General features: G+C 41.1%; 1 protein-coding gene across 9 annotated transcripts in view; it reads right to left on the bottom strand.

Moving 5' to 3' along the window:
* ABCA1 (ATP binding cassette subfamily A member 1) overlaps nucleotides 1-27,171 on the bottom strand; it is a 139,100-nt gene that overhangs the window by 57,585 nt on the left and 54,344 nt on the right. For 3 of the 9 annotated variants that reach the window (XM_057547558.1, XM_007178270.3, XM_057547562.1), the window contains 3 exons: nucleotides 26,182-26,306; nucleotides 18,044-18,220; nucleotides 3,667-3,759 (listed from right to left, as the gene is read on the bottom strand). In XM_057547558.1, the coding sequence (XP_057403541.1) occupies nucleotides 3,667-3,759; nucleotides 18,044-18,220; nucleotides 26,182-26,306 (395 nt within the window). Of the gene's footprint in view, nucleotides 1-3,666; nucleotides 3,760-18,043; nucleotides 18,221-24,516; nucleotides 24,626-26,181; nucleotides 26,307-26,668; nucleotides 26,820-27,171 lie in introns of those variants that run through there. The other 6 variants (XM_007178271.3, XM_057547563.1, XM_057547561.1 and 3 more) reach the window with 5 other exon arrangements.

Raw genomic sequence — 27,171 nt, forward strand, 5'->3', positions numbered from 1 at the left:
TAAATGACTGAGTTATTCCGAACTCTGGGCTCTTCCTGGAACCTGTCTTAGGGGCAAACTCCTACTTGTTCTTCTACACCGCAGCTCCCGCGCCACACCTCCTCCGTGAAGCGCTCCCCCTCACAGGGAGGGGGGCCGCTCATCCTCCAGCCCACGGAAGGTGGTGTTTGATCCTCATCCGTGGAGAGAAGAACCAACCGCCGACTCACTTTCTCAATCCACTGCGATGGCCTCCTCCTGCCCTCGCCCCCATCACAGTCTCCTAGCGTAACAGCCGAACCATAAACAACCCTCATCCTCTAGGTCACACCAGGCGCCCCTGCTCCGGACCCTCCACTGGCCTCCCATCTTACTCAGTGTAAACCCAGCCTTGGCAGCCCTGCATGGCACTCACCTCCTGCTGCTAACCCTAACCTTACCTCCGACTCCCCTCTCACTTGCTCTCTTTGTCTGGCCACGGCTGGGCTCCTCTCTGGTCTTTATTTTATTTTATTTTTTTAACATCTTTATTGGAGTATAATTGCTTTACAATGTTGTGTTAGTTTCTGCTTTATAACAAAGTGAATCAGCTATACATAGACATATATCCCCATATCCCCTCCCTCTGGCGTCTCCCTCCCACCCTCCCTATCCCACTCCTCTAGGTGGTCACAAAGCACCGAGCTGATCTCCCTGTGCTATGCGGCTGCTTCCCACTAGCCATCTATTTTACATTTGGTAGTGTATATATGTCCATGCCACTCTCTCACTTCGTCCCAGCTTCTCCCTGGTCTTTACATACATCTCTTCATCATGCCCAACATCAGTGTCTTTGGATTTACGGTTCCTCCTGCTTGGAGTGGAGGCCCTAGTGTCATTCCCTTCAGGCTCAGATGTCACCTGACCAGAGAGGACTTCACAAATCAGCCCCCTTTAAAACACCACCTCATAGCCCTCCAGCCTCTTACCCGGCTTTATTTTTCTTCATGGCAGGCATCCCTGCTGTCACATTATATACAGAACTGTTTATTTCTGTCTCTCGCCCCATGTCAGTCCCACGAGAACAGGGAAGTTAGTGCGCTCGCTGCTGAGTCCCCAGCACCCGGCTGTGGCAGACACCTGGTGGGTGCTGGGCAGGTAACGGAGACACTGTTTCCTGCCCTGCCTCCCCAGGCTCACCTTCCCGTCACCCAGATGTGAAGCTCATGTCCGCTCTCACTCATCTGGCTCCAAAAGTCCCCATTCCCAGCCAACTGCAGGCCCTGTTAATCCATATTTTCTTTCTTTGAAGAGTCTCCTTTTTATTCTATTTATTTACTTATTATTATCTATTTCTTTATTTACTTATCTATTATTTTCTTTATTCCAGTTACCATCAGGGTTCAGACAAAAAGTGGGCTTAAGTAGCAAGAACATGGGCTTTCGAGGCCAACGGTCCTGGGTTCGAATCCCAGTTTTGCCAATTAACTTACTAGGTGACTGTGGGCAAGTTGTCTAGCTCTTCTGAGCCTCAATGTCACCTGTAAAATGGGCACAGTAGGACCCACTGACATCTGTCATGTGGATTACACAGGGAAATTGGGTGAAACTGCATGAACCAGGGCAGCTTAACTCCCTTTTCCTTTTCCTTTTAAGGGTTGTGCTTTGGTCAAACAACCAACTTTCTTTCCAAACATGGAGCAGATCTCCAAGTGCACTTATTTATTTATCTTCTCCCATTTGTCCCAGAGAAATGGCAAGTTAGACAATGAGTCACTCGTGGCAAAAGTGACTTGATTTAGTGTTCCATTGAGAGGAGCAGGTGGCCCTTGCTGTCCAGGACCAGGGGACAAGCAGGGCACAAGGAAGCAGCTGCCAGGAAGAATGTATATTGTTCAGTTGGAGAGGTTCTACCACATGAGCAACAGGAGCATCAGATGCCTTCAATTTTTTTTTTTACCCCAGACAAAAGGCGGGCCAGTGATGCAAGAGGAAACAGCTGTAACCAGACTGTGAGGTTAGAGGCAGCCTCCCATGTTAGAGACCCTGCTTTGCTTTCTCTAAGGCTGGCAGGGACCTGCAGAGTAGTACGGGGCATATCAGTGTCAGCTAACGGGGCCCGGGAGAAATGACTTGCAGGGCAGGTTCTGTTTCTCATTCTGCCTCCTGGAAGAACCCTGGGAGACCCAGCTTCTCCACCTACAGAGCGGTCACCAGCATTCATAACCGGAAGAACAGATGGCAGCCTGGAACAGGGCTTCTCCTCCTGAAAGGGACCCCAAAGCCAGCCCTCTCCAGTCAGACACACAGGAGCAGAATTGAAAAACAGAACAGACCCAAAAGCAAAACACTAATAAATCAACAGCATTGAATCTCGGTGTTTTCTGTATTTTCCAAATGTTCTGCATTTCCCATAGTGAGCATGCAAGCCTTTATTCTTAGGAGACATAAAGTGAGTTTTGATATTTGAGAAAAATGATACAAACCCCAAAAAATGACTTACAGAAGCAACTCATAATAAGACTGGACCAAGCCTGAGAGAATTTCACCATGAATTATTCCTACCCAGTGTCTTAAACATTAAGGCCTGCATGATTTCTGACCACCATCCCTCAAGCTTAGCTCTTTACACACCTGGCTCCAAATGGTTCCCCCTTTCCAAGTCTAATTTGAAACAAGGCTGGGTGTCAGAAAGGTGAGCACATGCTGACTGGGAGGCAGAGGAATGGTTAATTGCTTTTTGTAAGTTAGACCCCCTGATCCTGTGACAAAGGTTATTCTAATACACTTGTAAACATGTAGACCCAAAAGGTAAACTCAACTTTTATCAGGAGACTACATTCCCAAAGTTGAACTCAGGGCCCAGATATTTACAAGGGAAAGATCTGAATTAGGGGTACCAGGTTCTTCCCTTCAGATAGTAAACAAATGTTTTGATAAAAAGACTGTCTTGCTTTGCTGCTGAAAAAGAAATAAGGATGGGCTTCCCTGATGGCGCAGTGGTTAAGAGTCCGCCTGCCAATGCAGGGGACACGGGTTTGAGCCCTGGTCCGGGAAGATCCCACATGCCACGGAGCAACTGAGCCTGTGTGCCACAACTACTGAGCCTGCGCTCTAGAGCCCGCAAGCCACAATTGCTGAGGCCCGCATGCCTAGAGCCTGTGCTCCGCAACAAGAGAAGCCACCGCAATGGGGGGCCCGCGCTCCGCAACAAGAGAAGCCCCCGCAATGAGAAGCCCGTGCACTGCAATGGAGAGTAGCCCCTGCTCGCCGCAACTAGAGAAAGCCGGTGCACAGCAACGAAGACCCAACGCAGCCACAAATAAATAAATAAATTTATTAAAAAAAAAAAAAAGAAATACGGAGAAGTTGCTGGTAAGACAAATACAGTACACGGAGGATGAGGAGGAATCATCTTCTTTACAAATGGGTCATTAACTAGGGGCCAAGAGTAATTATGAGATAAAGTTCTAGGCTAGATATCAGGCCTTCAGCCCCTAGCTAATTAACCTTGAGACATCTATGAGTCTTGGTTTCTTCATCTCTAAAGTAAGGAGATCAAATCAGGTAATTTTAAGATCACGGATATAAAGCTGATTTTACACTTCCTATGATATTCAAATCAAAAAGACCCTCTGAGCCAAACTCAGGGTGGAAAAAAGTGATAGTGGATGATCTGCCTTCTGGGGCTGAGAAGAAATGACTTACCTCTTGAGCCACAATCCCAAGACTATCCAGCAAAGTTTTTGTGGCTTCAGCCAGCTCCTTGCTGGGGAAGAGAGATGTGGAGTTTAGTTCTGTCTGCAATGAGAAAAAAAAATACTTTGTTTCTAAACTCAATGTAAACCTGAAATCTGTATTTAAAAATAAACAAGATAATTAAAACTATTCACAATCTTGAGTTTAAAACACAAGAAACCCACTCCTAATCAAAATAAGATACTAAAATTATTCTAACTGTATGTTTGCAGGTTGTTCATCTCAGATAAGAATTACTAATTCTTTGATGGATGCTTTTAAAGGGTATAGGAATGTGTATTTTAAACTAGTTGATATGCAAGAGATAAAAATATCTCGTGTGTGTGTGTGTGTGTGTGTGTGTGTCCAATGCAAAGTTGACCATAAATTCCCAACTCTGTCTATGATTCTGCAAGAAAGACAACATGGGAATAGCCTTGAGAAACAAGTGTGTGATGGCTCACAAGAAACAAAAGACAGTATAAAGTTGCCAAAAGCGTGGAAAGAAGGAATTCTCTTTCATTCCACTCAAGTCAGCACTGTTTCTAACACTGGAAATTTACTTATTTTTAATATATTAAAATTAATTTTAGATAATTTAAAAATACTTGTGTTTATGTCTAGTTTGAGTCAAATCGTAATATGCCACCTAGCTGCATGGCAAATATAAGCAAATAATTGAGGCCCAAGGAAAAGCTAGGTTAGGGCAGAAAGCCTAACCTAGAGAAGAAATAGAGCAATGATGCACAGGCTCCGAGGCCAGAACTGCTTCTGAGTGTTCAGGCTTCCGAAGAAAAAAAGACATAGGGTCAGTTTCATCACTCCTATTTGTCAAATAGGGGGGAAAAAGTCTCCAGGGAAAAACCCATCTTTCCTTGTTGCTTCTACGGGCATCATTTTATTCAATATCAGACCCTCAGAAATCTAGAGAAGGCTGAAACATTTTGATATTTGTCATATATCAGAGATTGCTGTGAAATCATAAGGCAGCCTGCATGGAAGATGGCTGAAAGTAGACGGAGCTCATCATTATCTCTGGGAAACAGCAGCCTGGGATGTTTCCCTTTAAAAAGAACTCCAAATGCAGAAGGCTAAGTCAGTATCATGATCTCATCATAATATGCTAGCATAATCCCAAATGTACATTTCTGATAAAATCTGTCTAAAGGTTCTCTGGAAGGTTTCATCCATCCTGATTCATGAGCTCTTCTAGAATGGCTCACTCGCCAGAGACCAGCCTTCCCACACTCCCAGTCCTCTGATGGGCCCATGCTTTCCTTGAAATGCTACACTCAGGTAGGTCTCTGTGACACAACTCACAGGCTGTGTTAATGATCATTCCTTCCATGAAGTAATTATGAGCAAAAACAGGTGGGGGGCTTTTTGTTTGCTTTTTCTTTCTCTCTTCAGGTTTACATCACACCTGAAGGCTACCACACTAAAAGTTGAACCTACAGAGACCTTGGTAAGGAAAACTTTTTACATAACGAGAGGTCTTAATTGGAAGACACAGGAGGTAAAAACTGTTTGTGTGCTTACCATGAAGCCCACAAGAGGATACGTGTTCAGGATTGCACAGCAAAACAAAAAATGCTAAATTACATTAATGTAAACATTTAAAACTTAAAATGTGGTAGTTAATGCATTTCTTTTTCAAGTCTGAATTGAAATAAGATTCGTATCACTCTAGGGTGACCCGGAGTGACTACAGAACCCTGGGCAAGTGGCTTCAACTCCCCACGCCTCCACTTCCTCAACTCCACAGCAGAGTAAACGATAATGTGCACGTGTCACAGCGCCTTCAAAACATTAAACCAGAGGCCATGTGCAAGCCCCTGCACAGTGCCTGGCACACCGCAGGTCCTTATAATTATAAACAATTCCATCCTTGCCTTTCTCTTCCCTTTCTCCAAAATTTACTACCAAAACGGAAGGGCTAGTCCTCTGCACACAGGGTTTTCCAGTTCTTGAAGGGACGTGCACCCTCCCTTCTGTCTGTCTCTGGGTGAACTTTTCCTCTTGTCGAGGTGCCCTTCTCCACGAGGCAGACAGCTAGAGTTGTCAGCTCGAGTCAAGCATATCAGCCACACTCCTGTGTGCTATTTCTAAAATTATAAATGCTCCTCAGCACAAAGCCAAGACATCCTCATCCTTAATTCCTGACGGCCTGGGGCAAATGCTTCTCTCTCCCCTATAACCCTTTTTCTTAGTGTTTGCCAAACTGAGAAACAAAAGATAATATTAAGTGGATGACAGATATACTTACATTGGTATATATTTATACTATATACACAGAAACTTTCCCCAAATTTGACATTTAAATGGAAAAACCTGAAGCAAAATCATTACCTATGATTATGTATATATATACACATACACACACCTTTATCTTAATGTATATTCATGCATACCCTCTATACCCTCTACTTACCCTCAGTAAGTGATACTGATTTTACTTTTATAGGAGTAATTCAGTTTCCTTTTCTTTATACAAAACAAATGAGTTGATTAAAAGAAAATATTAAATTAAAAACTAATTGCACTTGAATACAACCTAAATCATGACACAGGATTGAGAATAACCAGGTTTCGCCAAGACAGTGTGGTCTCAGGAACTCCTCATCAGAACCACCTGAGTGAGGTGCTTGTCAGGTGTGCCGACGCCCAGCCCCCGAGACCTGAGTGAAAAGCTAGATGTAAGACCCACAAATCCTTAGGAAATTTTTTGCACGCTGAAGTTTGAGAACCACTGAGGCACAGCACCTGGACAATATTCACACCTCTTTTTCACAGTATTCTTTGCACGAGTGTGGCTGTTTGTGCATTCTATATCTGGTCCACACGATGCTGTCTGCTTCAGATGGTGAAGCAGTGACAAGAAGCCAATCAGTTTACCTGGCCTTGCGTGGGATCCAAGATAGTGCCAAACGCATCTGCGGCCAGGTACGTCACACCAATTGTGTACACAAGTCACCAAGTGCAAAAGGCTAGCTCTCTAAACCCCCAGACCCAACACTGGTCGGTTGTCCCCACTAGCAAGCATTCCCCTGAAGGAGACAAATCAATGGGCAGTTCATGTTGTTCTGAGAATACGTCTTCTCCATCTGAATGAATTTAAATCTTCATTGGGTAATGATTTTTCCTTCAGGTTTTTCCGTTTAAGTGTCTTAACTTTGGAGCAAGCTTATTCTTCTTGTTTTAGAAGCTACACAATTCAGCAAAACTCCACACACACAGCAGGGCTTACTGCATGACTGTCTCACCCATGAATATAGTTAACCATGGACATAAACATAAAGACCTCATTACATTTGCTGTGGATTTCAGACCTTTAGATATTCAAACTCCATGCAATACCATAACTTGTTGTCAATAGACTGAACTTTGGTTTATTTGTTTAACTGATTGATTCAGGTTTTGGTCTCAAAGAGAAAAACACTGGGTAAACCCATCCATAAGTCATAACTAGAATAGTCAATTCCATTTTTTCGGATCCTTTTTACACTAATCATTGTTTGAGATTAAATGCTCAGAATTCATTAACGTAAGTATTGGCAACCTGTAATCAGTACAAACTAATTTCCATTTTCAAAGGAGTGCTGATTGGAGTTACACATATAGGTGTGGGTTGACATCACAGGGTTAAAAACACACACAATCCAAATTCAACATCAAGCTTAAATCTTACATTATCCAGGTATTTTGCTCAAGACTTCATTTCACTTTTTTGTGCTTGGACACTATAAAATACAGAGAGGAGACTGATGTAAATCAGATTTAATATTACAAATTAATGGGAAAAGGATGGGCTATTCAACCAGTGTTGCTGAGACAAGTAGTTACTCATTTAAGATAGTAATTTTTTGGTTTGCTCACCCCCCGGGGCGGGTAGGGGCTGGGAGCTGAGGCTCAGGCTTCGGAGGTCAGACCCCAGGGAGAGGACTGAGGTTGGCTATGTGAAGACAGCCTGAAGGGGGCTAGTGTGCCACAGATAGCCAGGAGGGAGTCTGGGGGAAAGTCTGGACCTGCTGGAGAGGCAACACAGCATTCTTTCCAGGTGTGTGAGGAGAGGGGATTCCTGCTCCGTGTGCCCACAGAAGGTAGAGCACCACCTAAGCAAGCTCCAGAGACAGGCACAAGCCACGGCTATGAGCTCAGACCCCAGAGATGGGCATGAACTGCTAACGCTGCCGCCACTGCCACTCAGAATCCTGTGTGCAAGCGCAGGTCACTACCCACCCCCCCCCCCCCCAGGAGCCTGTGCAGCACGCCAGTGCCAGGGTCCCGTGATCCAGGGACAACATCCCCGGGGGAGAACGCACGGTGCACCTCAGGCTGTTGCAACGTCACGCTGGCCTCTGCTGCCACAGGCTCACCCTCCATTCCAATTATGACTACCGTACCCTTCCCTTTCCCTGGCCTGAGTGAGCAAGAGAACCCTAATCAGCTGCTGCTTTAATCCCCTCCTGTCTGGGCAGAGAACAGACGCCTGAGGGTGGCCTATACGCAGAGGCGGGGCCAAAACCAAAGCTGAAGCCCAGGAGCTGTGCGAACAAAAAAGAGAAAGGGAAGTTTCTCCGTGCAGCCCCAGGAGCAGCGGATTAAATCCCCCCAATCAACTTGATAAACCCTGCATCTCTGGAATACCTGAACAGACAATGAATGCTCCCAAAATAGAGGCAGTGGACTTTGGGAGCAACTGTAGACTTGGGGTTTGCTTTCTCTGTCTGATTGGTTTTTGGTTTTATGTTTATCTTATAGTTTATTTTTAGTGCTTGTTGTCATTAGTGGATTTGTTTATTGGTTTGATTGCTCTCTTCCTTTTTCTTTTTTTTTTACTTTTTAAAACTTTTTATCTTTTTATTTTATTATTTTTTCTATTTTTATTATTTTTTTATTTTGTTATTTTGTTTTTTCTCTTTTTGTGAGTGTGTATGTTTCTTTGTGTGATTTTCTCTGTTTAGTTTTGCTTTTACCATTTGGTTTGGGGTTCTAGCTGTTCTTTTTTTTCTTCTTCTTCCTAGCTGTGTGGCTGGCAGGGTCTTGGTGCTCCAGCCGGGTGTCGGGCCTGAGCCTCCGAGGTGGGAGGACCGAGTCCAGGACATTAGAACAGAGACCTCCTGGCTCCATGTAATATCAATCGGTGAGAGCTCTCCCAGAGATCTCCATCTCAACACTAAGACCCAGCTCCACCCAATGGCCAGCAAACTCCAGTGCTGGATGCCCCATGCCAAACAACTAGCAAGACAGGAACACAACTCCACCCATTAGCAGAGAAGCTGCCTAAAGTCATGCTAAATTCACAAACACCCCAAAACACACCACCAAACGCGGCCCTGCCCACCAGAAAGACAAGATCCAGTGCCACCCACCAGAGCACAGGCACCAGTCCCCTCCACAAGCCACTGAACCAACCTCACCCACTGGGGGCAGACACCAAAAATAACAGGAACTATGAACCTACAGCCTGCAAAAAAGAGACCCCAAACACAGTAAGTTAAACAAAATGAGAGGACAGAGAAATACACAACAGATGAAGGAGCAAGGTAAAAACCCACCAGACCAAACAAATGAAGAGGAAATAGGCAGTCTACCTGAAAAAGAATTCAGAGTAATGATAATAAAGATGATCCAAAATCCTGGAAATAGAATGGAGAAAATACAAGAAACGTTTAACAAGGACCTAGAAGAACTGAAGAGCAAACAAACAATGATAAACAACACAATAAATGAAATTTAAAAACTCTCTAGAAGGAAACAATAGCAGAATAACTGAGACAGAAGAACAGATAAATGACCTGGAAGATAAAATAGTGGAAATAACTGCCACAGAGCAGAATAAAGAAAAAAGAATGAAAGGAATTGAGGACAGTCTCAGAGACCTCTGGGACAACATTATATGCATCAACATTCGAATTACAGGGGTCCCAGAAGAGGAAGAGAAAAAAAAAGGGGTCTGAGAAAATATTTGAAGAGATTATAGTTGAAAACTTCCCTAACATGGGAAAGGAAACAGTCAATCAAGCCCAGGAAGCACAGAGAGTCCCATACAGGATAAATCCAAGAGGAAACATGCCAAGATACATATTAGTCAAACTATCAAAAATTAAATACAAAGAAAAAATATTAAAAGCAGCAAGGGAAAAGCAACAAATAACACACAAGGGAATCCCCATAAGGTTAACAGCTTATCTTTCAGCAGAAACTCTGCAAGCCAGAAGGGAGTGGCAGGACGTATTTAAAGTGATGAAAGGGAAAAAACTACAACCAAGATTACTCTACACAGCAAGGATCTCATTCAGATTTGATGGAGGAATCAAAACCTTTAGAGACAAGCAAAAGCTAAGAGAATTCAGCACCACCAAACCAGCTTTACAACAAATGCTAACGGAACTGCTCTAGGCAGGAAACACAAGAGAAGGAAAAGACCTACAAAAACAAACGCAAAACAATTAAGAAAACGGTAATAGGAACATACATATCGATAATCACCTACCTTAAATGTAAATGGATTAAATGCTCCAAGTAAAAGACAGACTGGCTGAGTGCATACAAAAACAAGACCCGTATATATGCTGTCTACAAGAGACCCACTTCAGACCTAGGGACACATACAGACTGAAAGTGAGGGGATGGAAAAAGATATTCCATGCAAATGGAAATCAAAAGAAAGCTGGAGTAGCAATTCTCATATCAGACAAAATAGATTTTAAAACAAAGACTATTACAAGAGACAAAGGACACTACATAATGATCAAGGGATCAATCCAAGAAGAAGATATAACAATTGTAAATATTTATGCACCCAACATAGGAGCACCTCAATACATAAGGCAAATGCTAACAGCCATAAAAGGGGAAATCGACAGTAACACAATCATAGTAGGGGACTTTAACACCCCACTTTCACCAATGGACAGATCATCCAAAATGAAAATAAATAAGGAAACACAAGCTTTAAATGACACATGAGACCAGATAGACTTAATTGATATTTTTAGGACATTCCATCCAAAAACAACAGAATACACTTTCTTCTCAAGTGCACATGGAACATTCTCCAGGATAGATCGTATCTTGGGTTACAAATCAAGCCTCGGTAAATTTAAGAAAATTGAAATCATATCAAGTATCTTTTCTGACCACAATGCCATGAGACTAGATATCAATTACAGGAAAAAAACTGCAAAAAATACAAACACATGGAGGCTAAACAATATGCTACTAAATAACCAAGAGATCACTAAAGAAATCAAAAGGAAATCAAAAAATACCTAGAAATGAATGACAATGAAAACACGATGACCCAAAACCTATGGGATGCAGCAAAAGCAGTTCTAAGAGGGAATTTTATAGCAATACAATCCTACCTCAAGAAACAAGAAAAATCTCAAATAAACAACCTAACCTTACACCTAAAGCAATTAGAGAAAGAAGAACAAAAAAACCCCAAAGTTAGCAGAAGGAAAGAAATCATAAAGATCAGATCAGCCACTATGGAGAACAGTATGCAGGTTCCTTCAAAAACTAAAAATAGAACTACCATATGACCCAGCAATCCCACTACAGGGCATATACCCTGAGAAAACCATAATTCAAAAAGAGACATGTACCACAACGTTCACTGCAGCACTATTTACAATAGCCAGGAAATTGAAGCAATTTAAGTGTCCATCAACAGATGAATGGATAAAGAAGATGTGGCACATATATACAATGGAATATTAGTCAGCCATAAGAAGAAACAAAATTGAGTTATTTGTAGTGAGTTGGATGGACCTAGAGTCTGTCATACATAGTGAAGTAAGTCAGAAAGAGAAAAACAAATACTGTATGCTAACACATATATATGGAATCTGAAAAAAAAATGGTTCTGATGAACCTAGGGGCAGTACAGGAATAAAGATGCAGACATAGAGAATGGACTTGAGGACAGGGGGAGGGGGAAGGGTAAGGTGGGATGAAGTGAGAGAGTAGCACTGACATATATATACTACCAAATGTAAAATAGCTAGCTAGTGGGAAGCAGCCACATAGCACAGGGAGATCAGCTTGGGATAGCAAAAATGGGAGGGAGGTGCAAGAGGGAGGGGATATGGGGATATATGTATACATATAGCTGATTCACTTTGTCATAGAGCAGAAACTAACAACACTGTAAAGCAATTAAACTCCAATAAAGATGTTAAAAAAAAAAAAGTAATTTTTCCATCTCATACCACTATACAAAATTAAATTCTTGGTAGACTGAAAAGCTAAAACTAAAAATGAAAGTTTAAAAGATATAGAGGAGAAAATGTACTTATGAACCTAAGGTAGGGAAGGCCTTCTTAAAATACAGAAGTCCAAACCAAAAATGGGAACTAACGACTTCAACTTCTGAAAGTAAAAACTATGCACAAAAAGATGCCATCAGCAATGTGAAAAAACAAGCCAAAGACTGGAAGAAGAGATTTAAAAAAAAATCTTTTAGAATAAAAATGGAATACCATGCAGCAGTTAAAATGAACCAGATGCCACATTTATCAACATTGATAAATCTCAAGAACATAATGTTGAGTGAAAAAGACAAGTTGCAAATCAACATGCACACCTATACAATATGAACACATGCAAACCAATACCCTATATTGTTATTAACAGAATGCAAATATATATATGGTTGCATAAAAATATGCCACTCCAGGATAACGGTTATCTCTGAGGAAAGAGGGGGATATACAGGTGACATAAACTGTATCTGTAGTGTTTTCTTTCTTGAAAAGAATCTAAAGCAGGCATGGTAAAATGATGGATGTTGGTACATGAGTGTTCTTTATATTATTTCTGTACCTTTTTATATATTTGAACTATTTCATAATTTTCTTTTTAATTCAATGAAAGATAAGAGAGAGAGGGAGGAGGAAAGGAGATTGGCAGGAATGAAGGAAGGGTAAGAATATAAGTTGGCTTGAGTACGTATCAGATCTGAAAGATGTCTAACTTCCTTGAACAAAATTAACCCCAGGCAATATGCCTTAAAATGAGGCCACATGATGAAGTCTGAGAACCATGTGCCTGCACCTACTGTTAACTGAGGTCTCCGGCTCATACTTACTTGACAAAGGCAGACAAAACTTGCCAATAGTATTTCCAAAGAGCTCTGGTAAGCCATTCACAGTTTGGAATTCCTCCTACTATTTTTCTTAACCAAAAACATTCCTTTGGCTATGAATTCATACAGGTCCCCATTGACCACAGGGGGCAAGATTTTCTTGTATGAAGGCAAATGGGGAAAAAGAGGGAAAATAAAACCTTTGGTGAAGACTGTACATTCTGTGTTAAGCTAACAGGAATTCATGTATTATTCAATATTTTTAGATCACAACTAGATACTGTGCTATCATTAATGGAAGAATAGACAAATGAGTATTACTCAAAAGCTCTTACCCATTTCTGCAAAATGTGTTAATCACAACATTGAAAGATTTCCTAAAAGCATGACATTCTGGGGCACTGGCCTGAGAATGACCAAGTCCACTGTGCCATCTTTTCTGGGCCTAATAAATGACTTCATTATATTCTTTCTATCCTCACTAGCTTTTTCCTTCCACATGAATTTTATTTTTTTCTTTTTTAAATTGAGGTAACTATGGTTTATAACATTATATACATTTCACGTGTACATTATATTCCTACATTCTATAATACACATTATATTTCTATATACGCTGCAGCATGTGCCCCACCAAAAATTTAGTTTAACTAAGTTGTAAAAGACTGAAACTTAAAAAAAAAAAAAAAAAAAAAAAAAAAAAAACCAATAACCTAGCAAAGTCAATTTGACTTTAATTTCTGAGCTGGTGTTTTATTTCAACTCAGTGTCCAGCACAGTTCCTGGCACATAATAACTAGGTGTCCAATAAATATGGAAGAAAAATGAAAAGCAAAGGGAAGAGCACATTAGGAGGGTGAGAGATGGACTGGTGTGAGTGCTGCTTCAAAGGTCATTCAAATTCAGATATACTCTGTTTCATGTTCACCTCATCAAGTCAAAGACCCTTCAGGACAAGGATAACTCTTCACTCCTCCTCCATCTGCTTCTTCGATCCTTGTGCAGTCCAGCTGTGAGCCCACTAGTCCTCTGGGCACCTCAGGGCACCACTCACCTTACCTCCTTTATCCTATGAACTGAGTTCCGCCTCTGCAAGAATGTGTTACACACCTCGGAAGACACAGGAACAGAACACTTTGTTCCATGGAGACAGAACTTTCCCTTTTCAGCTGAAAGTATAAGTCAAGGCAGTCTGGCCACATGGTCGTGAAGTGTCTAAGATGTTAGCAAGATGGAGGTCAATCTGCATGCCTCTCCTTGCTAACTCGAATCAGACACTGTTTTCCTCACCTCAAAAACCAGACACCATCTTTACATCACAGACAGGACTAGAGCCCAAGCCTACTTAACCACACAGACTTTCACTAGGGCTCACAGTGTCCCGTATGAGACAAGACTGTTGTCAGGGAGCTGTTGGGAGGGCAGCCCTCACTTTACAGAACCCAGAACTTATGAAGAATTCCTCAAGTTTCCAGTCTCAGCCTTAAAGCTGGTCCTCAGTGCCCAGTGGAATGAAAGCTCCACGTGGACCTTGTCTGCGTTGTTCATGGCTGAACCTTCAGTGCCTTAGAACAGTACCTGGTACAAAGTAGACAGACAGTAAATATGCGTTGGTTCTGTTGATGAATGTCTCATGCCTCGTTCAGAGATGCTCTGCTTCCCAAAGTCACTGCTCTTTGGTTTGTGCATTACAAACCTTAATGAGTAGTGTCTACTGTACTTTAGAATCACTCTCAGAATATGAGCAAAAAAGTACACAGGGCTGAAACGGGACTAATAATAAAAGCCAAGGGCACTGAAGAAACACTTCAAAGACAGAATGAAATATTGTTCCAATATATGTTCCAATCCAAAGGCAGTTATGGCAGAACGAATGCCCTCCCCAAAGCTGTCCACACCCTAATCTCTGGAACCTGTCAATCAGTTACTTCACCTGGTAAAAAGTACTTTACAGATGTAAAAAGAAATGAATGTTAAAATAGGGAGATTATCCTAGATTATCTGGATGGGTTCAGTCTAATCACATGAGCCCTTAAAAGCAAAAAACTTTCAGGCTGGAGGCAGAGAGATGTAGCAGAAGGAAAAATCAGATTTAAAGCATGAGAGGGGCTCAAACCACTGTGGCTGGGGAGGGACCGTATGAAAAGCATGAGAAGGAATGCTGGCAGCCTCTAGGAGTAAAGACCAGCCCCCAGCTGACATCCAGGAAGAAAACAGGGACCTCAGTCCTACAACTTCAAGGAACTGAAATCAGCTACCAATCCGAATGAGCTCAGAAACAGATTCATGTTCAGAGCCTCCAAAAAAGGAATACAGCCCTGTGAACACCTTGATATGCAAAATTCATACCTTCATTTTATGCAAGGTATAACCAAGGCATAAACAAATAATCTACAGGATAAGAAGCCTTGGCAATACCTAAGCAAAGAATGCAATTTTTCATTGAAATATTCTTCAGGATTACTTTGCTTGGTATGACTGATTTCTAACACTGATTTATAAAAGAAAATTTCTACCTTACCAGCCACTGCTTTCAGCATATAATTTATATTACTCATATCAATTAAATTATTAACTTCTATTTATTGAGCATCTAATGTGTACCAGGCCTTATGCCAGGCTCTTCATATACCTGAGCAATAATCACAACCGAGGGTAAACTACATTATCTGTATGTAAAAGCCTCATTATCTGAGGCTTACAGAATCTAATGTATCCGAGGTCCCACAGCTGGTAAAATGCTGAGGCAGAATTTGAACCCAGATGCAGATGACCCCAGGCCTACAACCTTTCTACTCTGCCACACTTCCCCACTTCTGTCAAAATACTGGGGTCCAAGTGGTCATCAGGGAACTGAAGGAGACCCAGGAGAAAGAGTCAGAATACTTCGGCTGAAAAAGAGAGAAATAGCCACATCAAAAAAAAAAAAAAAAAAAAAGAAAGAAAGAAAGAAAGAGAGGAGAAATGTTTCAAAACATGTCTCTCCTCAAAATCCACTTTTAGTACAGAAACACTTACCGACAGAACAGCTTCTCTCCCCTCCCCCGCAATGTTGGTTGCTGCTCCTATTGTATATCTTGGCGCAATTAACTGCCCATGTGCAACGAGGTCTCACGGCACACCCGTCTACCATCACCAATGTCAAAATTCCACCCAAGTGGCAGAAGCAAAAGGCTGCTTAATGCAAATCAAGTATCAATCCCAGTGCTCCAATTAAGGCACTGCTATAAGAGTCACATTTCAAAATGTTTGGAAGTCACTTCATCCCGAAGGTATCCCCTAAAACATCTTTACACAGAGCCATCCTGGCCACTCATTATGTTCTAATTCAAGAGCCCCATTTTCTGATTTTAGGAAGACCTCACAGCAACAGCTGACAGGCAGGAGCAGAACCTGAGATGCTCCTATGCCCAAGAGATGGGCAGGAAACATATGGCAGCTACCCTACTCAACACCCGCCGTGAACCAACTGGTCTACCAGGCACAACCACAACGTGACAGGATGGGCTGTGATGTAGCTGACAGTTTTGACAGTGCATTTCCATGTCCTCGATCATGCTAATTTTCCCAACTAGGGAGAGATTTTCAAGTTGAACCCTAAGCTGCTGATTGTCAGATTATGAAGGCTGTACTATCATTCTACTTAGAGCATAATTCAGACATTATATAATTAGAGGGATTTTACTGGGTTGTGCACACAATAGGTGTTTAATGAGTAAACAGAAGTGAAACAATGAATGGGCACCAGGATAAATTACTATGTCTTCTAAAAGCACCCATCTTTCCAAAGTCTGAATCATCCCAGCTGAAAGGGTGAACATTTCTATCTTGTTGTGAAATAAAGCAAAACAGCCAAAATGGTCCAAGGAAATTGTCTACCATTTGTAACAACCTTTGACCCTCTGTCTCACAATGCAAAAAGTGCCAACAGGCTGCAAGTGTCTTCACAGATGAGCTTATCGATTATTTAGACCAGTTATCTGGGGCTGCAGACATCTCCATACAGAAACATATCTTACTAAAATTATACTCTAGAAACATTACCAGTGGAATCACAGAGCACTGAAAATAACTCAGTACATTTTCAACCACTGAAACAGAAAATACTATTTCTGGAATAAAACAAAAACAGATCTTAAGCATTAGGCCTAAGCCCTTCACACTGACGGGATCACCATCAACCCTGCCACAGAAGCATCCAAAAAGTCACAGTTTGACTACTACCTTCACCTCAGGCAGAAGCTATAGCATCAGAGAGTCAAGCTGGACACAAGGACTCCCTGATGGTCAGTCAAGAGTGTAAACCCTGGCATGTGTTTCTAAGGAATATTCTAGGGTATGATCCAGGTACAGGGTCCAGAAACAGAACCTTCTTAGTCCCCCAGGAGGGCCCATCTTTCTCTAGAGAAATCATGGTGTGCAAAGTCTCAGAGGATTCCAATTTCTTTCTATTATAATGAGGAACATCTCTTTCCAGGCACACCCTTCTTCTAGGGCTTTTCCCCTGGTTTTAAAAGAAACTACTGACAAATCAGAGAGCTCTATGGTGAATAGGAAACCTGAACACTGAATGCTAAAGGATGTTGTTCAAGGGGCATTTCACCAGAGCTCCAAGGAAACCCAAAGAAAGATACCTGTTCTGGAACAAGACATAACACATAGACGACCAGAATGCTCAGACTCATCCCTATTCTTGGATGTATTCTCATGGACTGCTTCTCTGAACTAGTGATTCCCAGCTGATGACTGGTCTTTGTTGGGATTATTTTTTTCTGTGAATGCAATTTTGTCATTGATTAAGCTAATTATTGACTGTGCTCCCATCCAATTCCAGGGTTTTCCCACTGAGACATCTTGATGTCTCCTTTCTGATAGGCTTTTAAAAATGAATAGGTACCCATCTTCCCATCAATGGTTTTGAGACTTTTTAAAAAAAATCTGGAATTCCTTCTTCAGATGAACCCTTTCAATATTAAAAACCATAAAAAAGCAGGTTTTCTCTGATTGAAACAGGCACAAGGGACCTTAGACTTGGACTCAGAGCCACACCCTACTTACTCTTCCCCCATTTACTCTTGGGGAGGTGGCCCAAAAGTTTGAAAGGATAGTTAGAATACCACTGAGCCAAATTATGTCTCCAACTCCCAGACAGCCCTATATTTCTACAAAAACAAAGTCACGTTGCCCAAGGAAAAACGTCACATTCCGAAAGTATTAGTGCTTGAAGCTTCTCTACACAGCAATCCTACTCACCAGGATCGGCTTCAGAATGTCCAGGTTGGAATGAAGTATTTGCTCTGCTGCATCCAGTTTCTCCTTTGGCAGGCTGCAAAGCATGGAGACTTCTTGGTCACCAAGTCGAATCAGCTCTCCTAATTTTGATCCATTGCACAGATTGGTCAAATGTAACTGGTAGCCTTGCAAAAATACCTGGAAGCATTTCATGCAAAGAGAAAGAAGCAAAACTGGATTACAAAGATGGGAAGCAGGGTCCTTGAAGCCTTTTGGGGGACTTTACATCAATACAGCTTTGAAGAGTGGACACTGCTGGACTCTGTCCAGTGCATAGGGTCTCTACTGAACTTTAGGATGGATCAAGGCATGATCCTACAGGACATTAAAACTGGAATGTGGCATTTGCCTTATCACCTCCACACTCTTGTCCTTGTGAGGGGAAATCCTGACTGCAACTCTTCTTCTCAAAAGTGGGACACGTGATTCACCCAGTAGGAATCTAGAGTCTAAACTCCTAAAACCACTTTTATTAAAGAAAATAGAAAATTCTCATTATTTTGGAATGCATGATATCTTAAACTGGGGTTGGGCTGAATTATGAAAAAAAGGCATTTATACTATTTATTTGTAGATACAGATATTTAAGTGCTGCAAAGAACTATGTTCAAACAATTTCAGAATGTGGAACTCTTCCTTTTACTGGTATCAGAGCAGAGTACTAGAAAGTCAAGCCCCTTACCTCACTGATAGGCCAGTTCTAAGTCTTTCTGGTTATTTTTTGAAATGTTTATTTATTTATTTATTTTCTTATTAGTCATCCATTTTATACACATTAGTGTATACATGTCAATCCCAATCTCCCAATTCATCACACCACAACCACCACCGCCCGCCGCTTTTCCCCCTTGGGGTCCATATGTTTGTTCTCTACTTCTGTGTCTCAATTTCTGCTCTGCAAACCGGTTCATCTGTACCATTTTCTAGGTTCCACATATATGCATTAATATACGATATTTGTTTTCCTCTTTCTGACTTAACTTCACTCTGTATGACAGTCTCTAGATGCATCCACGTCTCAACAAATGACCCAATTTCGTTCCTTTTTATGGCTGAGTAATATTCCATTGTATATATGTACCACATATTCTTCATCCAGTCGTCTGTCGATGGGCATTTAGGTTGCTTCCATAACCTGGCTGTTGTAAATAGTGCTGCAATGAACATTGGGGTGCATGTGTCTTTTTGAATTATGGTTTTCTCAGGGTATATGCCCAGTAGTGGGATTGCTGTGTCATATGGTAGTTCTATTTTTAGTTTTTTAAGGGACCTCCATACTGTTCTCCATAGTGGCTGTATCAATTTACATTCCCACCAACAGTGCAAGACGGTTCTCTTTTCTCCACACCCGATCCAGCATTTGTTGTTTGTAGATTTTCTGATGATGCCCATTCTAACTGGTGTGAGGTGATATCTCATTGTAGCTTTGATTTGCATTTCTCTAATAATTAGTGATGTTGAACAGCTTTTCATGTGCTTCTTGGCCATCTGTATGTCTTCTTTGGAGAAATGTCTATTTAGGCCTTCTGCCCATTTTTGGATTGGGTTATTTTTTTTCATATTGAGATGCATGAGCTGTTTCTATATTTTGGAGATTAATCCTTTGTCTGATGATTCATTTGCAAATATTTTCTCCCATTCTAAGGGTTGTCTTTTCATTTTGTTTATAGTTTCCTTTGCTATGCAAAAGCTTTTAAGTTTCATTAGATCCCATTTGTTTATTTTTGTTTTTATTTCCATTACTCTACGAGGTGGATCAAAAAAGATCTTGCTGTGATTTATGTCAAAGAGTGTTCTTCCTATGTTTTCCTCTAAGAGTTTTACAGTGTCTGGTCTTACATTTGGTCTCTAATCCATTTTGAGTTTATTTTTGTGTATGGTGTTAGGGAATGTTCTAATTTCATTCTTTTATATGTAGCTGTCCAGTTTTCCCAGCACCACTTTTTGAAGAGACTGTCTTTTCTGCATTGTATATCCTTGCCTCCTTTGTCATAGATTAGTTGACCATAGGTGCGTGGGTTTATCTCTGGGCTTTCTACCTTGTTCCATTGATCTATATTTCTCTTTTTGTGCCAGTACCATATTGTCTTGATGACTGTAGCTTTTTAGTATAGTCTGATGTCAGGGAGTCTGATTCCTCCAGCTCTGCTTTTTTCCCTCAAGACTACTTTGGCTATTCGGGGTCTTTTGTGTATCCATACAAATTTTAAGATTTTTTGTTCTAGTTCCGTAAAAAATGCCATTGGTAATTTGATAGGAATTGCATTGAATCTGTAGATTGCTTTGGGTAGTAGAATCATTTTCACAATATTGATTCTTCCAATCCAAGAACATGGTCTATCTCTCCATCTGTTGGTAGCATCTTTACTTTCTTTCATCAGTGTCTTATAGTTTTCTGCATACAGGTCTTTTGTCTCCCTAGGTAGGTTTATTCCTAGGTATTTTATTCTTTTTGTTGCAATGGTAAATGGGAGTGTTTCCTTAATTTCTCTTTCAGATTTTTCATCATTAGTGTATAAGAATGCAAGAGATTTCTGTGCATTCATTTTGTATACTGCAACTTTACCACATTCATTGATTAGTTCTAGTAGTTTTCTGGTGGCATCTTTAGGATTCTCTATGTATAATATCATGTCATCTGCAAACAGGGACAGTTTTACTTCTTCTTTTCCAGTTTGTATACCTTTTATTTCTTTTTCTTCTCTGATTGCCGTGGCTAGGACTTCCAATACTATGTTGAATAATAGTGGTGAGAGTGGACATCCTCGTCTTGTTCCTGATCTTAGAGGAAATGCCTTCAGTTTTTCACCATTGAGAATGATGTTTGCTGTGGGTTTGTCATATACGGCCTTTATTATGTTGAAGTAGGTTCCCTCTATGCCCACTTTCTGGAGAGTTTTTATCATAAATGGGTGTTGAATTTTGTCAAAAGCTTTTTCTGCATCTATTGAGATGATCACATGGTTTTTATTCTTCAATTTGTTAATATGGTGTATCACTTGATTGATTTGCGTATATTGAAGAATCTTTGCATCTCTGGGATAAATCCCACTTGATCATGGTGTATGATCCTTTTAATGTGTTGTTGGATTCTGTTTGCTAGAATTTTGTTGAGGATTTTTGCACCTGTATTCATCAGTGATATTGGTCTGTAATTTTCTGTTTTTGTAGTATCTTTGTCTGGTTTTGGTATCAGGGTGATGGTGGCCTCATAGAATGAGTTTGGGAGTTTTTCTTCGTCTGCAATTTTTTGGAAGAGTTTGAGAAGGATGGGTGTTAGCTCTTCTCTAAATGTTTCATAGAATTCACCTGTGAAGCCATCTGGTCCTGGACTTTTGTTTGCTGGAAGATTTTTAATCACAGTTTCAATTTCATTACTTGTGATTGGTCTGTTCATATTTTCTATTTCTTCCTGGTTCAGTCTTGGAAGGTTATACCTTTCTAAGAATTTGCCCATTTCTTCCAGGTTGTCCATTTTATTGGCATAGAGTTGCTTGTAGTAGTCTCTTAGGATGCTTTGTATTTCTGTGGTGTCTGTTGTAACTTCTCCTTTTTCATTTCTAATTTTATTGATTTGAGTCCTCTCCCTCTTTTTCTTGATGAGTCTGGCTAATGGTTTATCAATTTTGTTTATCTTCTCAAAGAACCAGCTTTTAGTTTTATTGATCTTTGTTATTGTTTTCTGTTTCTATTTCATTTATTTCTGCTCTGATCTTTACGATTTCTTTCCTTCTGCTAACTTTGGGTTTTGTTTGTTCTTCTTTCTCTAGTTCCTTTAGGTATAAGGTTAGATTGTTTTGAAATTTTTCTTGTTTCTTGAGGTAGGTTTGTATAGCTATAAACTTCCCTCTTAGAACTGCTTTTGCTGCATCCCATAGGTTTTGGATCGTCGTGTTTTCATTGTCATTTGTCTCTAGGTATTTTTTTATTTCCTCTTTGATTTCTTTAGTGATCTCTTTGTTATTTAGTAACATATTGTTTAGCCTCCATGTGTTTGTGTTTTTTACGGTTTTTTCCCTGTAATTCATTCCTAATCTCATAGCATTGTGGTCAGAAAAGATGCTTGATATGATTTCAGTTTTCTTAAATTTACTGAGGCTTGATTTGTGACCCAAGATGTGATCTATCCTGGAGAATGTTCTGTGCGCACTCGAGAAGAAAGTGTAATCTGCTGTTTTTGGATGGAATGTCCTATCAATTAAATCTATCTGGTCTATTGTGTCATTTAAAGCTTGTGTTTCCTTATTAATTTTCTTTTCGGATGATCTGTCCATTGGTGTAAGTGAGGTGTTAAAGTCCCCCACTATTATTGTGTCACTGTCGATTTCCTCTTTTATAGCTGTTAGCAGTTTCCTCATGTATTGAGGTGCTCCTATGTTGGGTGCATATATATTTATAATTGTTATATCTTCTTCTTGGATTGATCCCTTGATTGTTATGTAGTGTCCTTCCTTGTCTCTTGTAACATTCTTTATTTTAAAGTCTATTTTATCTGATATCAGTATTGCTACTCCAGCTTTCTTTTGATTTCCATTTGCATGGAATATCTTTTTCCATACCCTCACTTTCAGTCTGTATATGTCCCTAGGTCTAAAGTGGGTCTCTTGTAGACAGCATATATATGGGTCTTGTTTTTGTATCCATTCAGCAAGCGTGTGTCTTTTGGTTGGAGCATTTAATCCATTCACGTTTAAGGTAATTATTGATATGTATGTTCCTATGACCATTTTCTTAATTGTTTTGGGTTTGTTTTTGTAGGTCCTTTTCTTCTCTTGTGTTTCCCACTTAGAGAAGTTCTTTTAGCATTTGTTGTAGAGCTGGTTTGGTGGTGCTGAATTCTCTTAGCTTTTGCTTGTCTGTAAAGCTTTTGATTTCTCCATTGAATCTGAATGAGATCCTTGCTGGGTAGAGTAATCTTGGTTGTAGGTTCTTCCCTTTCATCACTTTAAGTATATCATGCCACTCCCTTCTGGCTTGTAGAGTTTCTGCTGAGAAATCAGCTGTTAACCTTATGGGAGTTCCCTTGTATGTTATTTGTTGTTTTTCCCTTGCTGCTTTCAATAATTTTTCTTTGTCTTTAATTTTTGCCAATTTGATTACTATGTGTCTCGGCATGTTTCTCCTTGGGTTTATCCTGTATGGGACTCTCTGCGCTTCCTGGACTTGAGTGGTTATTTCCTTTCCCGTGTTAGGGAAGTTTTCAACTATAATCTCTTCAAATATTTTCTGGGGTCCTTTCTCTCTCTCTTCTCCTTCTGGGACCCCTATAATGCGAATGTTGTCACGTTTCATGTTGTCCCAGAGGTCTCTTAGGCTGTCTTCATTTCTTTTCATTCTTTTTTCTTTATTCTGTTCCACGGCAGTGAATTCCACCATTCTGTCTTCCAGATCACTTATCCGTTCTTCTGCCTCAGTTATTCTGCTATTGATTCCTTCTACTGTAGTTTTCATTTCAGTTATTGTATTGTTCATCTCTGTTTGTTTGTTCTTTAATTCTTCTAGATCTTTGTTAAACATTTCTTGCATCTTCTCGATCTTTGCCTCCATTATTTTTCCGAGGTCCTGGATCATCTTCACTATCATTATTCTGAATTCTTTTTCTGGAAGATTGCCTATCTCCATTTCATTTAGTTGTTTTTCTGGGGTTTTATCTTGTTCCTTCATCTGGTACATAGCCCTCTGCCTTTTCATTTTGTCTATCTTTCTGTGAATGTGGTTTTTGTTCCACAGGCTGCAGGGCTGTATTTCTTCTTGCTTCTGCTGTCTGCCCTCTGGTGGATGAGGCTATCTTAAGAGGCTTGTGGAAGTTTCCTGATGGGAGGGACTGATGGAGGGTAGAGCTGGCTCTTGCCCTGGTGGGCAGAGCTCAGTAAAACTTTAATCCACTTGTCTGCTGATGGGTGGGGCTGGGTTCCCTCCCTGTTGGTTGTTTGGCCTGAGGCAACCCAATACTGGAGCCTACCCGGGCTCTTTGGTGGGGCTAATGGTGGACTCTGGGAGGGCTCATGCCAAAGAGTACTTCCCAGAACTTCTGCTGCCAGTGTCCTTGTCCCTTGATGAGCCACAGCTGCCTCCCACCTCTGCAGGAGACCCTCCAACACAAGCAGGTAGGTCTGGTTCAGTCTCCTATGGCGTCACTGCTCATTCCCCTGGGTCCCAATGCACACACTACTTTGTGTGTGCCCTCCACGAGTGGAGTCTCTGTTTCCCCCAGTCCTGCCAAAGTCCTACAATCAAATCCCGCTAGCCTTCCAAGTCTGATTCCCTAGGAATTCCTCCTCCCGTTGCCAGGCCCCCAGGTTGGGAAACCTGACGTGTGGCTCAGAACGTTCACTCCAGTGGGTGGACTTCTGTGGTATAAGTGTTCTCCAGTCTGTGAGTCACCCACCCAGCAGTTATGGGGTTTGATTTTATTGTGATAGCGCCCCTCCTACCGTCTCACTGTGGCTTCTCCTTTGTCTTTGCATGTGGGGTATCTTTTTTGGTGAGTTACAGTGTTTTCCTGTTGATGATTGTTCAGCAGTTAGTTGTGATTCCGGTATTCTAGAAAGAGGGAGTGAGAGCATGTCCTTCTACTCCGCCATCTTGAACCAATCTTCCCTAAGTCATTCTTATCTATTCATTTCAGCAAAGAACCTTTCCTTGGCCATATCTTATTTAATTAGTTTTACTGGACCTAAATAAACTGCACTTCTTCATATATGGTCCTTACTGTCCATTAGACAATAAGTTCAGTAAGATGAGGGTCTTTGTTTTTCTTGCTCTCTTTGTGTCCACAGTGCTGGAACATATGGACAGTAAATATTTGTTGAATGAATGAATGGATAATTCAGACTCTTTATCACTCCGTTACTATTTCCTCTGTTTGTTTCAATTAGTGCAACCTGACCTGCTTGTAGTACAACCTAGTGGGAGTGATGGATCAAAAGCCTTTCAAGACCCATGCAGTTTTCTAACCCTGCAGAGCACTTGGTTGGCCATGGTTTCCATTAAGTTTCCACCTACTGCCAGATACTCAAGTACACTTCACTTTTCCTCCTTTCTCTAACTAGCCCTTGCTGCCAACCTACCTTTAGTATTTGGTTTAAGAACACTGACTACACAGAGACTAATTACCATGCAAGGACCACCTCCATACTTAGGATGCCCCTTATTTTAAACTGATCGGATGTGACAGATAAGAAATTGGCGGAGGGCAATGGAAATCGTGCTAACGATTTTCATAAGCCTGCTGCCTTTGGCCCATCTCCCAACCACACAATTGGTGAACTCAAGGCATATTTTCCTAGTTTCATAAGGGAAAGCAGTAAGCACATTTTTCGAATTTTTAAAATTCTAGATCATGTAAAGCAAAGATCTTATTTTCAGTCATAAACATTTCCACTACTTCTGTTTACTGCAAAGACAAGCTAGTATGTAGACATGAGACACAGTAAAGAAGCAGTTCCCCTTTCTGCCAGAGAATAAATTTGAGACACTTCTCTGAAAATCAATAACCATGCAATCTGGGTCTGCTGTCCACCGCACAGGAGCAGTGTGATTATCTAATGATGCCAGTGGAAGTTTCTGAAAATCTAAGGTTAAAATTCTACATAAACACTAACATTACTTCCTGGTTTTATAAATTCAAGAAAAAAAATTAAGCATTTTCTCCTTATATATCTTTCTCATCTATCTTTAAGGGAAGCATTACATTTTGAAAATCTCCTGTCTTAGATTTTATAGACAGAGATACTCTAGGTAATAATCCTCAACCCTGGTTATTGTTTCAGAACTGTGAAATTTTAAAGAAAATGTTTAATTCATCTTAAATTCATCTCCCCTTTAGGGAGACATTATCAACAAATGCCAACTGATGGGCAGGAAATCAGTTTTATTTCAACCAGCGGGCCCGTGACGCCAGGTTGTACATTCCACTCTCTGGATGGTTTGGCAACGCCAGCCTGAGCAGGGAGGTAAAGACAGGTGAAGCTGCATCGGAGCCAACAACCTCCTTCAGCGCCATTACAAAGACAGGATTTTATTCACTTCCCTCCAGGCACTCTCCAACAATGTCACTGCCATCAGCCCCACCAGGGAAAATGACGGTCGCAGCTTACCTTGCGGAGACTGACACCAGCCCCCAGCATCTTGTCCACGGTTGGCCTTGGCAGAGAGAGGTTGTGATGCAGGAATCCAGAGAAGGTTTCATTGTCTACCAGGAAGTCCCGAAACTTCAAGCCTGCTGGAGAAATAGCGTTTTATTTTCATTTCATAAGTAACTCAAAAAATAAATAAATAAATAAATAAATAAATAAATAAATAAATAAATAGCAAGCACGACGGAGCAAACTATCATAATATTGACTGCCTCGTTTTAAACCGATTGATAACCACAGGCCTCTGGCTTAAGCACACAGAGAAACAAAGTTCAGGGAGCTTCGCCTTAACAGCAGAGACAAGAAAAGACTGCTTTCTGAAGCTGTGGAGTGTGGTACTGCTGTACGTATACACACACACACACACACACACACACACACACACACACACACACACACACACACACACACAGCTTTTCCTTGCTTTTCAAAGAAAAAATCAACCCACCTGAGATTTGTGACCCTTACCCCACAGCTCCCGTCTCCTCAGTGCCATCTCAGACAGCTAAACTTGGAGATATTTAAAGTCTTTATTCCCACAAGCCTCAGGGCCTGGTTTCCTCTTGATGCAGAGCACTGGTTCTCAAACTTGAGCGGGCATTAGAATCACCTGCAGGACTTGTGGAAACAGACTGCTGGTCCCCTACCCCCAGAGTTTCTGATTCATCGGCCTGGGATGTGGCTGGAGAATCTGCATTTCTAACAAGCTGCCAGGCAGTGCTGCTGCGGCTGGTCTGGGGCCCACCCTTTGAGAACCAAGGATGTAGAGCATTATGCATATCAAAGCGCTTTCACAGACTTGGTCTCATTTCAGTTCTAAACGTGGAACACGTGATACAGAGCTCCAACACCCAGGTCTGCCGTGCTTTAAGAAAACACATATGCATACATTTAAAAAAATCAACGCTACCAAATGATTGGATTGCTGCAGGGTGTCACACAGAATCTCTT

This window comes from Balaenoptera acutorostrata, chromosome 6 (genome assembly GCF_949987535.1).
Source record: "Balaenoptera acutorostrata chromosome 6, mBalAcu1.1, whole genome shotgun sequence".
Classification (NCBI taxonomy): domain Eukaryota; kingdom Metazoa; phylum Chordata; class Mammalia; order Artiodactyla; family Balaenopteridae; genus Balaenoptera; species Balaenoptera acutorostrata.